At 46.0% G+C, this 12,384-nt stretch overlaps 1 protein-coding gene across 6 annotated transcripts in view; it reads right to left on the bottom strand.

The window, feature by feature from the left end:
• Positions 1-1,365: 1,365 nt before the first annotated feature.
• The window catches only part of SEMA6A (semaphorin 6A), a 183,300-nt gene continuing 172,281 nt past the window's right edge, over positions 1,366-12,384 (bottom strand). For all 6 annotated transcript variants that reach the window (XM_081880351.1, XM_081880354.1, XM_081880355.1 and 3 more), the window contains one exon: positions 1,366-5,673. In XM_081880351.1, coding sequence (XP_081736477.1) covers positions 4,484-5,673 — 1,190 coding nt within the window. In that variant the 3' untranslated portion in view covers positions 1,366-4,483. The remainder of the gene's footprint in view (positions 5,674-12,384) is intronic.

The raw sequence follows: 12,384 nt of genomic DNA, 5'->3' as shown, positions 1-12,384 counted from the left end.
TCAGGCCAGCAAAATGAAATCATAAGAGCACTGTTCTTCATGTGGTATTTAAAAAGTGGTTCACATAATTGGGTAAGTTTTGATGCATTGTTACTGTTCCTATGGAAAACGTTGAGTCCCTTATTTTGTAAAACCACCTCCGTTAACCACCACCACAATGGCTTTTATTTATTTTTTTATCAGTCTTGCGAATAAGTCCGCAAAAGTTACTAGCCTGCGAAACTTTCCCAGTTGTGTCTTTCAAGGCCGGTTGGTGCATCTGTGGGTTTGGAAGAGCCTCCCAGAACATGAATGCACCACAATGGCAACTGGCGCTATGGATGTTTGCAGAAGGTATCACACTGCACTACAGCATTTGCATCGGTACAAGTAATTTGGCAGCCTGCATGCTTTGTTTAGGTGCTTCTCACCCATTGCCTCTTCTCTGCCCACTTTTTAGTGCGACCCATGAACATGTGGTCCCTGGTTGGCCAGGGGTGGCAGCTGTGTGCTTCCGAATTCTATCAGTGGCTGCCTGTCAAGGATGCTTTAGCTGAGATTCCTGCATTGCAAGGGTGTGTGTGGATTAGATGACCCTCGGGGTCCCTTCTAACTCTAAAATCCCATGGTTCTGTGGTTGCCCAGTCTGTCTGTCTCAGTGCGTTTCCTGTGCATTGGGTCTAAAGGGTGGAAAGGGTGATCCCATTTCATGTCAACAGAGGCAGGACTTTGCTTAATGCCACTGCTGGCCCCAGTGGCAGAGGAAGCTGCTTGGGCGCCTGGGGTTGCACGCCTAGGGGCAGCACGCAGAGCGGGGCCTCCGGAGTCTGCCTGCCTCCTGTGACTCAGCCGCCCTACAGCTGAGGGGGAGGCAGCAGGCAGATTGTTTGGGCAGCACAGAGCCTGCACACACCCAAGCCACTGCATCTCTCCCTGGAGAGACGTGTGACTCAGGCGTGCTGCAGGCCCCGCAGTGAGTGTCGCCCAGCTTTTTGTCGCCCCCCCCAGTGGTGACATTCGGGGCGACCCACCCCCACTGCACCCCCTTCCTCCACCCCTGGCTGGCCCACCGTGGTCTTGCCATGCTGCCCATCTAAGCAGTGCAGCCTTCACATTTTGTGCAGCTGCCTAACACCAATGTGAGGTTGTGACTTGTAGAGCTGCAGGTGTGTGGCATGACCTTGGCATCTAGTCCTAGCCACTTTTTGTCTAGTGTAGCAAGCCTGAGGATTATGCTGCAAGCTGCTCTTCTGCAACCCACAGAGCCACCAATTATATTCTGTTAGTATCCACTTAAAAACAACAACAACAACAACAACAGATTGTTCTTCTATTTTTGTATATTATTTAGCACTAATCAAGAAAGAAGAACCAGGAGACAAAATAGAAGGTAGAACAGTCTGGTTTTATTACTTTATGTCATCAAGAGACTCCCCCCCTCTTACCTTGCCATTTTTTCCTTTTTCTATTTTTAAAATCTTAATTTTTATTTTTATTTTTTGCTTTCCTTTTTTTTTTAAACAACATACATTTAATCGTGAATCGGATGTTAAGGGAATGTGGAGATGAAAGGAAGTTTGGTGACATCACAATATTTTACAACTTTACAACAAATGAGAGTCCGAATTGGTTGCGTCTAACCAGTGTATAGCAAGAGTGGAAAGCAAAGGCACACTTAGGTCTAAGAACCTCTTCACGCAAAATGGGGGTGGGGAGAGGTGTCAGGTGGGGGGAGCAAGGGAAGGATCTGAACAGGGGGAAAAAAACACCACACTCAAGTACAAAATGGGCACCTCAAGGTTAACCCAGTCTTTGTCAGGGTGTATATTACAAAGGCAGAGATCTCTGTACAAAGCTGCAGTGATTATTCATTTCTACATCATGACAGAATGCTTTGTTAAGAAGCAGGGAGGGGGCCACCGTGCCCTTCGCAACTCCAGAGGGTTGAGCTTGGGGAGGAAAAGACTGCATTGCTTCTTTTCTTTGCTGACGAGTCCCCTGCCACCTGCAGCTTAGGAAGAAATGAAGAAACAAAGCCAAACAGAAAACCCCAACACGAAACATAGCTTTGACTTCAGTAAGCATAGTTCACGAATGGCGGACGAACCAGTTTAGTTAGAGAGGCAGAGTTGAAAGCAGGGGGTATGCAAGCACCATTGGTATACACACTTTGGTTTTGATCATCCAGGCTCTCTAAACGACTGCCTGTGTGCTAACCAACTTGAGAAGTTTCCCTTTCTTTATCATTCAAAAACAAAACGCCCCCTCCTTCCCAAATCCAGCAAAATAAATCCAAGTGAAGTATAAAAACCCTTCTCTTTTTTTAAAAAAACACAAAAGCCCCTCCCCTGCAAGGAAAAGAAAAAAAACCAAACCAAAAATAACTATCTCCTCCCTCTCAGACATTCGATCCAGGCAATATAAAACACACACACTCACACACCACTTTTTGCTACAGTATGTTGACAGAGTTATTAAACACAAAATACATGCTTGTGCATGAACCACCCAGAAATTGTGAGACCATACACACACACACACACACACACACACACACACACTCTATGCACCCACGTTTCAAACCCCACAAATGGGAGCAAATTAAATCAAAGTAGGACCCCCTCCACTTTTTTTTTTAATTAAAAAAGGGGTTATGCAGCATCCTTTTGGGTTTGCACTACTGTAGCTGTTATTGGGAACCAGCAGGAGCCAGCCTGCTTTATATTAACTTCCATTTCATTTTATGTGCTGTACATAAACGCTGTGCGAGGGTGCCTGTTTTTTTGTTTTGCTTTGCCAGACAGCACCTAGTGCTTGCCTTCAGTTGACACATCAGACTTTTGATGACAGTCCTCTAATGACTTCTTTGCTGGTTTGTGAGTAAGACTACATCACTATGCAGAAGGGATATGAAAAGATTCGGGTAGAAGGAAAAGGCTGCCCGCAGTACGGCCATGATACTGCCAGCATAGCCCAAGGGGTGATCTGAGAACCAAAACTAGAAAAGTCACACTGAAGCGATGTGCATTGTTACTGCCTCGCCTTCTGATGAGCTGGAGTGTCGCTGTTACAGTAACCTCAATATCCTTGCTTGAAATGTGCACGTTCTCCAGGGGAGTAATTGAGGATGGAGATAAATAAATATCTGATTTATTCTAAAGGGAAAGGGGGCACACACGACAGCTCACAAAGATACACAACTGAAGGATGTAAGGCACAAATTTACATGTGGAAGAAAGTAGGGTATTCACAGATGTGTTTTTCCACCAACAAACAACGCTCTCCCCTCCCTGCCCTTGTGCGGTTAAGACCGTGAGCTATGCACAGCAAAAGCCAGCATATGGATGAGTCCACGGCGTTTGTGGGTTTTTGTTTGCCATTTCACATGCAAGGGTGAAATGGGATGGCAGAAAACAAAGCTGGTGCCTTCACAGAAATGATGAGCTATTGACAAAACCATGTTCACAGCAGTGGGGCAAGGAGGGCAGCTTTCAACGCTGCGGCAGGAAGTTACTGTAGGAAGATAGGAAGCTTGTTGTGGAACGGGGTGGATTCTCTTTGACTACTGCCCGGCACGGAGGCTGGAAGGCAAGCTTATCTGACATTTAAATAAATACTCCCCTGTTTTTGTTTTCCAGAAAGAGATCAGAGAGTCCAAACACAAAAGTTCAGAATTCCACCTTCAACTTATTTAACTCAGTGAATTTATTGGAAAAATAAAAAGAGTTTTAATTACTCCAGTTAATGGGTTTCACGTTAAATAGGCATAATTTTCAACGTATTTTGCTTTTTTTTTCCTTCTGGAGAGAGCTGCTCATATGATGATATGCAGAAGTAATTTCCTTAGGAATAATAAAAAAAAGACAAAAGGATGAACAATAAATAATAGGAGTTACTTGCGTTAACAGTCACATGTTATTCATTAAAAGAGAAGAGGGGTGGAAACCTAGGACAGAGTGGTTGCCCAACATGGCAATCGGCAATAACCAAATGGCTGTAACACTGATGAGCATTTCACAGTACCTGCACAGAATAAATGTCTGCCACAGTTCAGTTAAGAGTTAGCTTAATCAATGAATTCCTTCCTTCCTTTCCGTTTTCCTTTTGTTTGGGGTTGTCGTTTCCCCCATTTCCGTCTTTGCTTTCAAAGCATTCAAGTTCCCAGATCCGGAATTGCGCCATGTGCAGTTTCCAAGTGAAGTTATCACAGTCATCATTCGCGTGTGTGCTTTTGGCTCAATGTTTTGTGGTTAGTCTTTTGAGTAAAAGAGCTGTTGCATCGTGGGGGTGGGTCCTACAGTTGCAAACCATGTATTGCATGACCCGATTTGTTTACCCCCCCCTCCCTTAAAAAATTAAAAATATTCCACTTTCCCCAGAGAGCAATGCATCCACAGGCTCAGGCAGCTTCCTGGTCAGTTGAAAAAGAGCATTGCCGTTGCTAAACACTGCCTTTGTAATGGCGTACTCTGGTCACCTGCTGTTCCCCCCCACCCCACGGTGATTATGTACATGCATCGTTAGGCTTCATGGACGTGGAAAGAGGGGAGAAGGAGGGCTTGGGGGGTACGTCTGGTTTTAACGACGGTGTGCGTTTCAACCCTGATCTTGTCAGCGAGTTGTATGTCGTGAGGCTGGGCTGCCTAGATACAGTCACGGTCTGACCCTGAGCGGCGTGGACCTGTATAGAGTCCACCCTTTGTGGGGCAGGAGGGGGGTTGTCCCCCCTGCCAAAGCTCTGATTTCTCGAGAGGTGGGAAGAATTTGAAGAATTAGTGTTATTCCTTTTGAGAGTGGAGGCCTGGTGATTTCTCGTAAGCGAGTTCGTGGCGTAGTTTCTCTTGTAGTCCACGTTATAAGCGGAAGAATGCATTTCCAGTCGCTTGCCCAGGCCGCCCTGGGCGAGGGAGGCCCCGGGAGGCCCCAGGGAGGCTTCCCTCTGGGGTACTTTGGGGGGCATGCTATCCAGGTTCTCCACCAGGTTCACCCCGTGGTTGGGGCTTTTGCCGCTGAGATGCTCCTTGATGGTTTTGTACTCGAGGGTGGCATTTTGGTCCTCCATAGCCATCTGCGCCATGTCGCTCATTTTGGGCTGGTCGACGTACTCGTGCTGGTAGCCTTGCTGAGAAATGGGCAGGACGACGACGCTGGGGATGTGGCTGGGAGAAGCCCTGAGAGGGAGGTCCGTGGGGATCACGGGGGATGCCATAGGGGGGATGTCTTTTGTGCAGGCGTTGATGAGGTTCTGGTTCCTCTCCCAGTCTCTGCTGCCGCGGCTGGGCTTCCTCTTCTGCTGCAGCGTCGGGGTCGACTCTGGAGTTGGCAGAGCGGCCAAGTCCAAGTGATGCTGGTCTGCTTTGATGAGCATCTTGGCGGTGCTGCCCGGCGTAGCAAGCTTGCCGTTGTGCATCAGCGGGGTGAGGATGGCTTCCGGCTTTGGCTCTTTGGACTGAGTGTCCCCAAAGAGGCCACTGAGCTTGGTGACGCTGCTCATGGAGCCCCTGCGAGATTGGGTCAGCTCCTTCTCCTTCCTCTGCACGATGGTCACGTCTCTGCGCCGATGGTCGCAGATGCAGTAAACTATGATCCCCGAGAAGACAGCCCCCATGACAAAGGCAAGAATGACTGCAATGGCCAGGAGGGTGACCGGCACCAGTTGGTCGTGCCCCTTGAGATAACTCTCCCGAATCACTCCTGCAACAAATATCATAAAGAGGTAAGCAGAGAAGCACAGGGGGAGAAATGGTTACGGTCAGTGTTAATCCATTTAAAGACATTCTCTAGATCAGGGTTTCCCTAACCTGGGTCTCCAGCTGTTGTTGGACTACAACTCCCATCATCCCTAGATAGCACGGCCAGTGGTCAGGGATGATGGGAAATGTAGTCCAAAAACAGCTGGAGACCCAAGTTTGAGAAACCCTGCTGTAGACACAACTCCTGCATTTTAAAAACAACTCTTAAAGATGTGGCGATGAGTGACTCGGGATGGTCCCAATATTGAGTGCTCCTGCAGTAATTGGTCACAACCCAAAGACCAACTGAGGCTATTTTTGAGATAGGTCAAAAGTGGTTTGCCATATGGCACATGGAGTTTGGAGCAGAAGCCCCGAATGAGTTATATTGTTCTTTGGCTCTTGAGGGGGGAACCCCTATTATGGGTTGGTTGTCTGCATCACATCTAGTTGAGCACTCACGTAAGTTTTAGTCTGGTCTCTTAAGAAGACCGAGAAAACTCAGCCCTCATCCCCATTCCAAGTGGTGTTTTTCAGTCAAAATTTGAAAAGCAAATGAAACATCCTCAATGTGTATCTCTCTTTGCAGAGGGTCATGCCAATCTTTATTTCCAGAGATCTTCCTTCCTGCTTCTGCAGAAATCTTGCCATTTTATGGTATATTGCAGCTCCTAGGAAATCTCCCTGAGGCAGCTGGCCTTTTTAGCACAGTTAATCCTTTTAAGCGTACAAAAAATAAATAAAAAAATGATTTGAATGTACCCACCAACTACCATACAGAATATTAAGGGAGAAAATGCATAAATAAGTATTTTTTTCAGTTGTATAGCCTGCTGTGTACCAAAGCCTTTAGACCTGCTCACACATACACAACAATGCTTGCAGGGGGAAATGAAGGGGGAAACAAAGGAAAATGTAGGGGGGGGGAACCTTGAAACTCTTTCTGGACCAAGGCCATGCTACACAGGTGAAGGACTATTCCTGTATGGTCTCCTCCAATGCAAAAACATTATTCCCTGCTTTATACATTTAACTGGGGATGCTGCCAAAATTGCGGGACCAAGGAGTAGACAAGTTCCTCTTTCTCAACCTTAGCTAGCCTGCAGTCTGGGTCCTTTGAGTGCACATGTATAGAGATGTGGTACTTGCAATTTCTCTCCTGCTGAAAAATAGGGTGCAAACTGGGCTGTTAAGTGATGATGTGTTCACATGGAGCACTCAGTTGACATGGAAGGCTATCTCTGCGATGGTGAGACTCACATTTGGTCTCTGTCACACTGTTTCAGAGCTTTCTGAAGATGTATAGATGAACCAGGTTTATGTAATGAGGAACCAGACCTGTTTCCCTTCCCCTTGTATTCATCTATGGTCTAAAAGTTAGATCACAGCCGAATACTGAAATCTTGCTTTTAAAAGTCGTGAATCCCTATCAAATTTTGGAGACCATCTGAACCCAATACCAAATTATTATAGTTAAATGTAAAAGTACCATTATTGCAGCAGAGATCGAATGGGACTGGTTTTACTGCATGACAAGGCTTTATGGAAGATACAGATCATTTGTAGAATAAATTGCAATCGTATTTTAACGTCGTTTGCATGCAAACTATCTCCAAAGAATACGGCAGCAGAAATTGAGCCTCATGGAAAGCATTGATAAGCAGCCCTCTAGAATTATTGCTCAGCTGTGATAGATTTGCCGTCCTTTTTTAAATAATAGTGTGTATGCATTTATGGTATATTTGCATTCAAAGCAGGAGCTCAAATGCTTTCTGAAATTATAAAATCCAGTTGTGAAATTAGTTTTGCATGGAAATGATTGCATTGTGACGAGCAATTAATAATTTCATATAAGGAATGAGCAGCAAGGAGAATTTCTCCCTTGGAAAGCAAATGTTAATGCCCTCAGTTGTCTCATGGCCATTTCCCACTGCATAATAGACCTGGGGGAGAGCTAGTTTCATGGGGCTTTCATGTCAAAACTTCTCTGCATATAAAAAAGGCTACAGAAAAAGTCTATCCCTCTTTCTCCTCTTTAATGTGTATGCCAGGGGTGGAGAACATTTGCAGGTTGATCTTGGCCTCCTGGCCTTCCCCATTTGTACCCCAGGCCATTATGTTCAAGCTATACACACACGCCACTTACACCTGACAAGGCGGTTTTCTGAAGTTGGTTTCTGAAGTTCCCAAGCTGGGTGTTTGGAGCCTTTGAAGCAGTCTATGAAGTGGCGACCCAGTGCCAGGGCTGGCCCAAGACATTTTGCTGCTCAATTGCACCCCTGCCCCCACGACAAAGCCCCCCAGATCCGCCCCCTTCCCCCTCACCTGTGGGGAGGGGATGAAACGTCCTCTGCCTATGGACTTACTGTGCTCTGTTGCAAATTGTGCACAATTCTGGAGTAGATTTTTGTGGTAAGTGTAGCCGATCGACCACCCTAAAAGCCTGCACAGGTTGGTTCTAAAGTAGTGAGTGTTATCAATCCCATGGGAATAAACTGGTGCCAAACAATAAAGGACAACACCCAACTAGACAGCTCTGTCCGTGGCTAAACTTAGTGTAATTTCTCTAGCTATTTTTGCTCGTAAAATGCCATCAAATGCACTGCAAAACATGCGACTGTTCCCACAGCAAAGTCATTAGCATGCATCTGTAAAAAAGAGGCTCCAATGATTGTGGTTCTTTACAAAAAGGCTGTCTCCCCCCCCCCCCTTTTTATCACATGCAGTCTGGGAGACCAAAATAGTCTCAACATGTTACAAGCCTGAGTTTGTCTTGTCTGTAATCACAGCTCGAGATGGCAAAACACCAAAGGAAGCCTTAGTGTCTGTGCTCTCTAAAAATAGATTCTGGAGTAGGTTATATGGGGAAAACAAGTCTGGACCCCGAGTCAAATTCTTTGCTACGGTTCATTCGTTGGTGCACAGAAAAAAACAGGCCTGTCTTTGTGGCATTACTGCCTCCCTTTAACATTTCACAGATGAAGATAGGGACGTTCTTGTAGTCTTATAACCATCTCACATCAGGGATGCCTCCCCTTCTGGCCATGACATAATGCTGAAGACTTTACATATTCCTGCCATATGCTGTATCCATTTCCTCCTCCACAGCCTATGTGATGTAGGCACATTGAAGCAAGGGTGTGTGTGCAGCTGTAAACCGATTATAACACTTCCCTTCTTTTACAAGTTAAGAATGTTTATTGGGTTGTTAAATCTCACAGTGGATCTGGCCATACCTGTAATGGGATAGCAGCAACTCACAAACCACCCACGGATGTTTTCTATATGAAGACACACCTCCCCTTCCACCACTGCTTTGGGCCACATGTGTGCTCATTTTCAGAAGTTTAGGAGAGGCATTTCCAATGCCACTCCTTCTTAACAGCAAACTAAGATGAGGGGTGCTGAAAGAAATGGAGCCAAAATGAGGCCAACATCTTGGCTGTGAGTCCTGGAAGACCTCCTCTCTGCCTTGCAGGCCTTTTCCCACCAGGTCTGACAGGGCCCTGACTGACTCCAGCTACAGAAGCTGAGGCTGTTAAACAAACTCTTGAGCTAGGGTGTTGTTTAGGGTTTCTTACTAGAGGGCTGTGATTCCTATTATTGCTATTATCGTATTTTTCGCTCTATAAGACGCACCAGACCACAAGACGCACCTAGTTTTTGGAGGAGGAAAACAAGAAAAAAAATATTCTGAATCTCAGAAGCCAGAACAACAAGAGGGATCGCTGTGCAGTGAAAGCAGCGATCCCTCTTGCTGTTCTGGCTTCTGGGATAGCTGCGCAGCCTGCATTCGCTCCATAAGATGCACACACATTTCCCCTTACTTTTTAGGAGGGAAAAAGTGAGTCTTATAGAGCAAAAAATACGGTGATTTTTTGCACCTTTATTTTAGATATTCTTATGATCTGTGTGGAAATTGTTCCATTTGGCTGTGTACTTCTTGAAGTTTTATTTATTGCTTATGACTACTTTCGTTATGCTTGTAATTATGTAATTCATTTCATGTTGTAAGCTGCCCTGAGCATGGTTTGAACTATGGAAAGGCAGCATGCAAACAGAACGATGCATGTATGGCTTAGCACTCTAGGGAAAACCTTGAGGTTTGCTGAAGTACAACATACCTTAAAAAAAAACAAGAATGCGAGATGTATAGAGCTAAAAGCTCTATATATAGCATCCCAATGAGAATTGAGCATGCTGTGTTGCCACAGAATGCTAAGTGTTACTTGAGCCTCTTACAGCCTACAGTGGGGAGACTTCAGGCTTGTCAGATCTTCACTGCTTTATAATAGAACCCTAAGATCTACCACCTGTAAAAAGGTAAAGGGACCCCTGACCATTAGGTCCAGTCGTGACCGACTCTGGAGTTGCAGCGCTCATCTCGCTTTATTGGCCAAGGGAGTCGGCATACAGCTTCCGGGTCATGTGGCCAGCATGACTAAGCCGCTTCTGGCAAACCAGAGCAGCACACAGAAACGGCGTTTACCTTCCCGCCAGAGTGGTACCTATTTATCTACTTGCACTTTGATGTGCTTTCGAACTGCTAGGTTGGCAGGAGCAGGGACCGAGGAACGGGAGCTCACCCCGTCGCGGGGATTCGAACCGCCGACCTTCTGATTGGCAAGCCCTAGGCTCTGTGGTTTAACCCACAGCGCCACCCGCTACCACCTGTAGCCCAGAGCAAAATACAGCCTGAGACCTCCTCCCCGGTCCTTTTTGCTGCAGCGACATGCTCAAGTTTGGCTTAGTGTGTCGTCCCAACTGGATTCATGGTTAAGCTCTCTCTTCAGTAACCTAAAGCTGTAACCGAGGTTTGTTCTCTGTTTCAGCTCATAGTTAGAGAGGAGAAAGCTTAACAAGGCTGGATGACATGCTAACCCAAACCTTGATTTAGCTCAGCATGGTACAACAGCAGAAAGGACAGAGGGAGCAACCAGAGAGTCTGAGAGCTCTTCTCCTGTAGACTGGATGCTCTTACTATAAGCCAAGGCTTGGCTTAGCGTGCATTGCAAGCAGAGTCACAGTTAGCCTGAAAGAACAGTGTACCTGTGAACACATCCTGAATCCAGTGATCTGTTTTCAGAACAAGAACTGAACACCAAAGTTCACTCCTGATTGCTCCAAGCTTTCTTCTCTTCAGTAACCTGACTGAGGTCATTTTGGAGCCTTCAAGCAGTGATCTAACTTAGGTCGTTTTGTCATTGCTCTTGTTAAACAGGAGTTAGAAACTGTTGCCAATCTACTGCAAATCACCCAGAGATCTACCAAAAATTCTCCCATTCCTTCTGTCCACTCCTGACTTATAAGGTAAAGGTAAAGGGACCCCTGACCATTAGGTCCAGTCGTGGCCGACTCTGGGGTTGCGGTGCTCATCTTACTTTATTGGCCGAGGGAGCCGGCGTACAGCTTCCGGGTCATGTGGCCAGCATGACTAAGCCACTTCTGGCAAACCAGAGCAGTGCACGGAAACGCCGCTTACCTTCCCGCCAGAGCAGTACCTATTTATCTACTTGCACTTGGATGTGCTTTTGAACTGCTAGGTTGGCAGGAGCAGGGACCAAGCAACGGGAGCTCGCCCCGTCGCAGGGATTCGAACCACCGACCTTCTGATCAGCAAGTCCTAGGCTCTGTGGTTTAACCCACAGCACCACCTGCGTCCCTTCTCCTGACTGGCTTTCTGTAAAATGGTGTAGATTTGTGGGATGACCTGCCCAGGGATGACCCACTCTTGCTTAGGAGGTGAGAACACTGCAACATTTGGGTTGCAGGTCATCTGTGTCTTCAAAAATGGCAAAGCAAGAAGGATGATTCTTCAGAGGCAGAAATAGGGTTCATCTAAGGGAAGCTTTACCAACCTGGTTTCCCCCAGATATGTTTTTGATCACCTTTAGCACAAAGCTATGATATGTGATGTTTTTGATCACCTTTAGCACAAAGCGCAAAACCTGCCAGCAGAACGTCTTGCCAAAAGGCGCCTGTTGTTAAAAACCCACACCATTTACTTAAAAAGCGAACTTTTTAATAGTCTTCAGAGCTGCAGCAACACAGTGGCCACAGTGAATGGGAAACTGAGAGCGCAGTGTGGTTTCCTCAGCGGGAATCTGTCATCGTCTTCTTGTTTTCTAATATAATGTGGACCAGATGGCAATGCAATAATGCCGTCTCTCTCTCCCCCCAGGACACACACACACACACAAATGTTGGCATAGATGGAAATGGGAGCAAGGCTCGGTAAATGAAATATGATGTGATCATTGGAAGGGATGAAGAGGAAACTGCTAATTGGGATATAAAGTTTCAATGACTAAATGTGTTGCGGTAAGGAGGCAAGCCATGAGTTGTAAACGCAGCAAGCGTGGCGGCTATTTTGAGATTCTCCTATTGAAATTGTGCCCGCTGTGGTTGGGTGGGAAGTCACCCACATCCACTTCCACCGTTTCCAGAATTTGCAAAATTTAAGCCTCTTTTGCACATGGGCAACATTTAATTTCCACTACACACACAAACACACACACACATATATATATATAATTAAATTTCCACAAATTTCACATATAATTCCAATACATAATTATTTTTTCTTTTATGAGCTGCCCGTCCCATTTTCCATGGTGTTTTTTCATTCTAACTATTTGCGGTACCCTATCTTCTTTATTTTATACCATAACCC

This window comes from Podarcis erhardii, assembly GCF_964252035.2.
Source record: "Podarcis erhardii genome assembly, chromosome: 11".
NCBI classification, from domain to species: Eukaryota; Metazoa; Chordata; class Lepidosauria; order Squamata; family Lacertidae; genus Podarcis; species Podarcis erhardii.
Note: the sequence above shows the minus strand (reverse complement) of the source record. Positions and strands in the feature narration are given on the sequence as shown.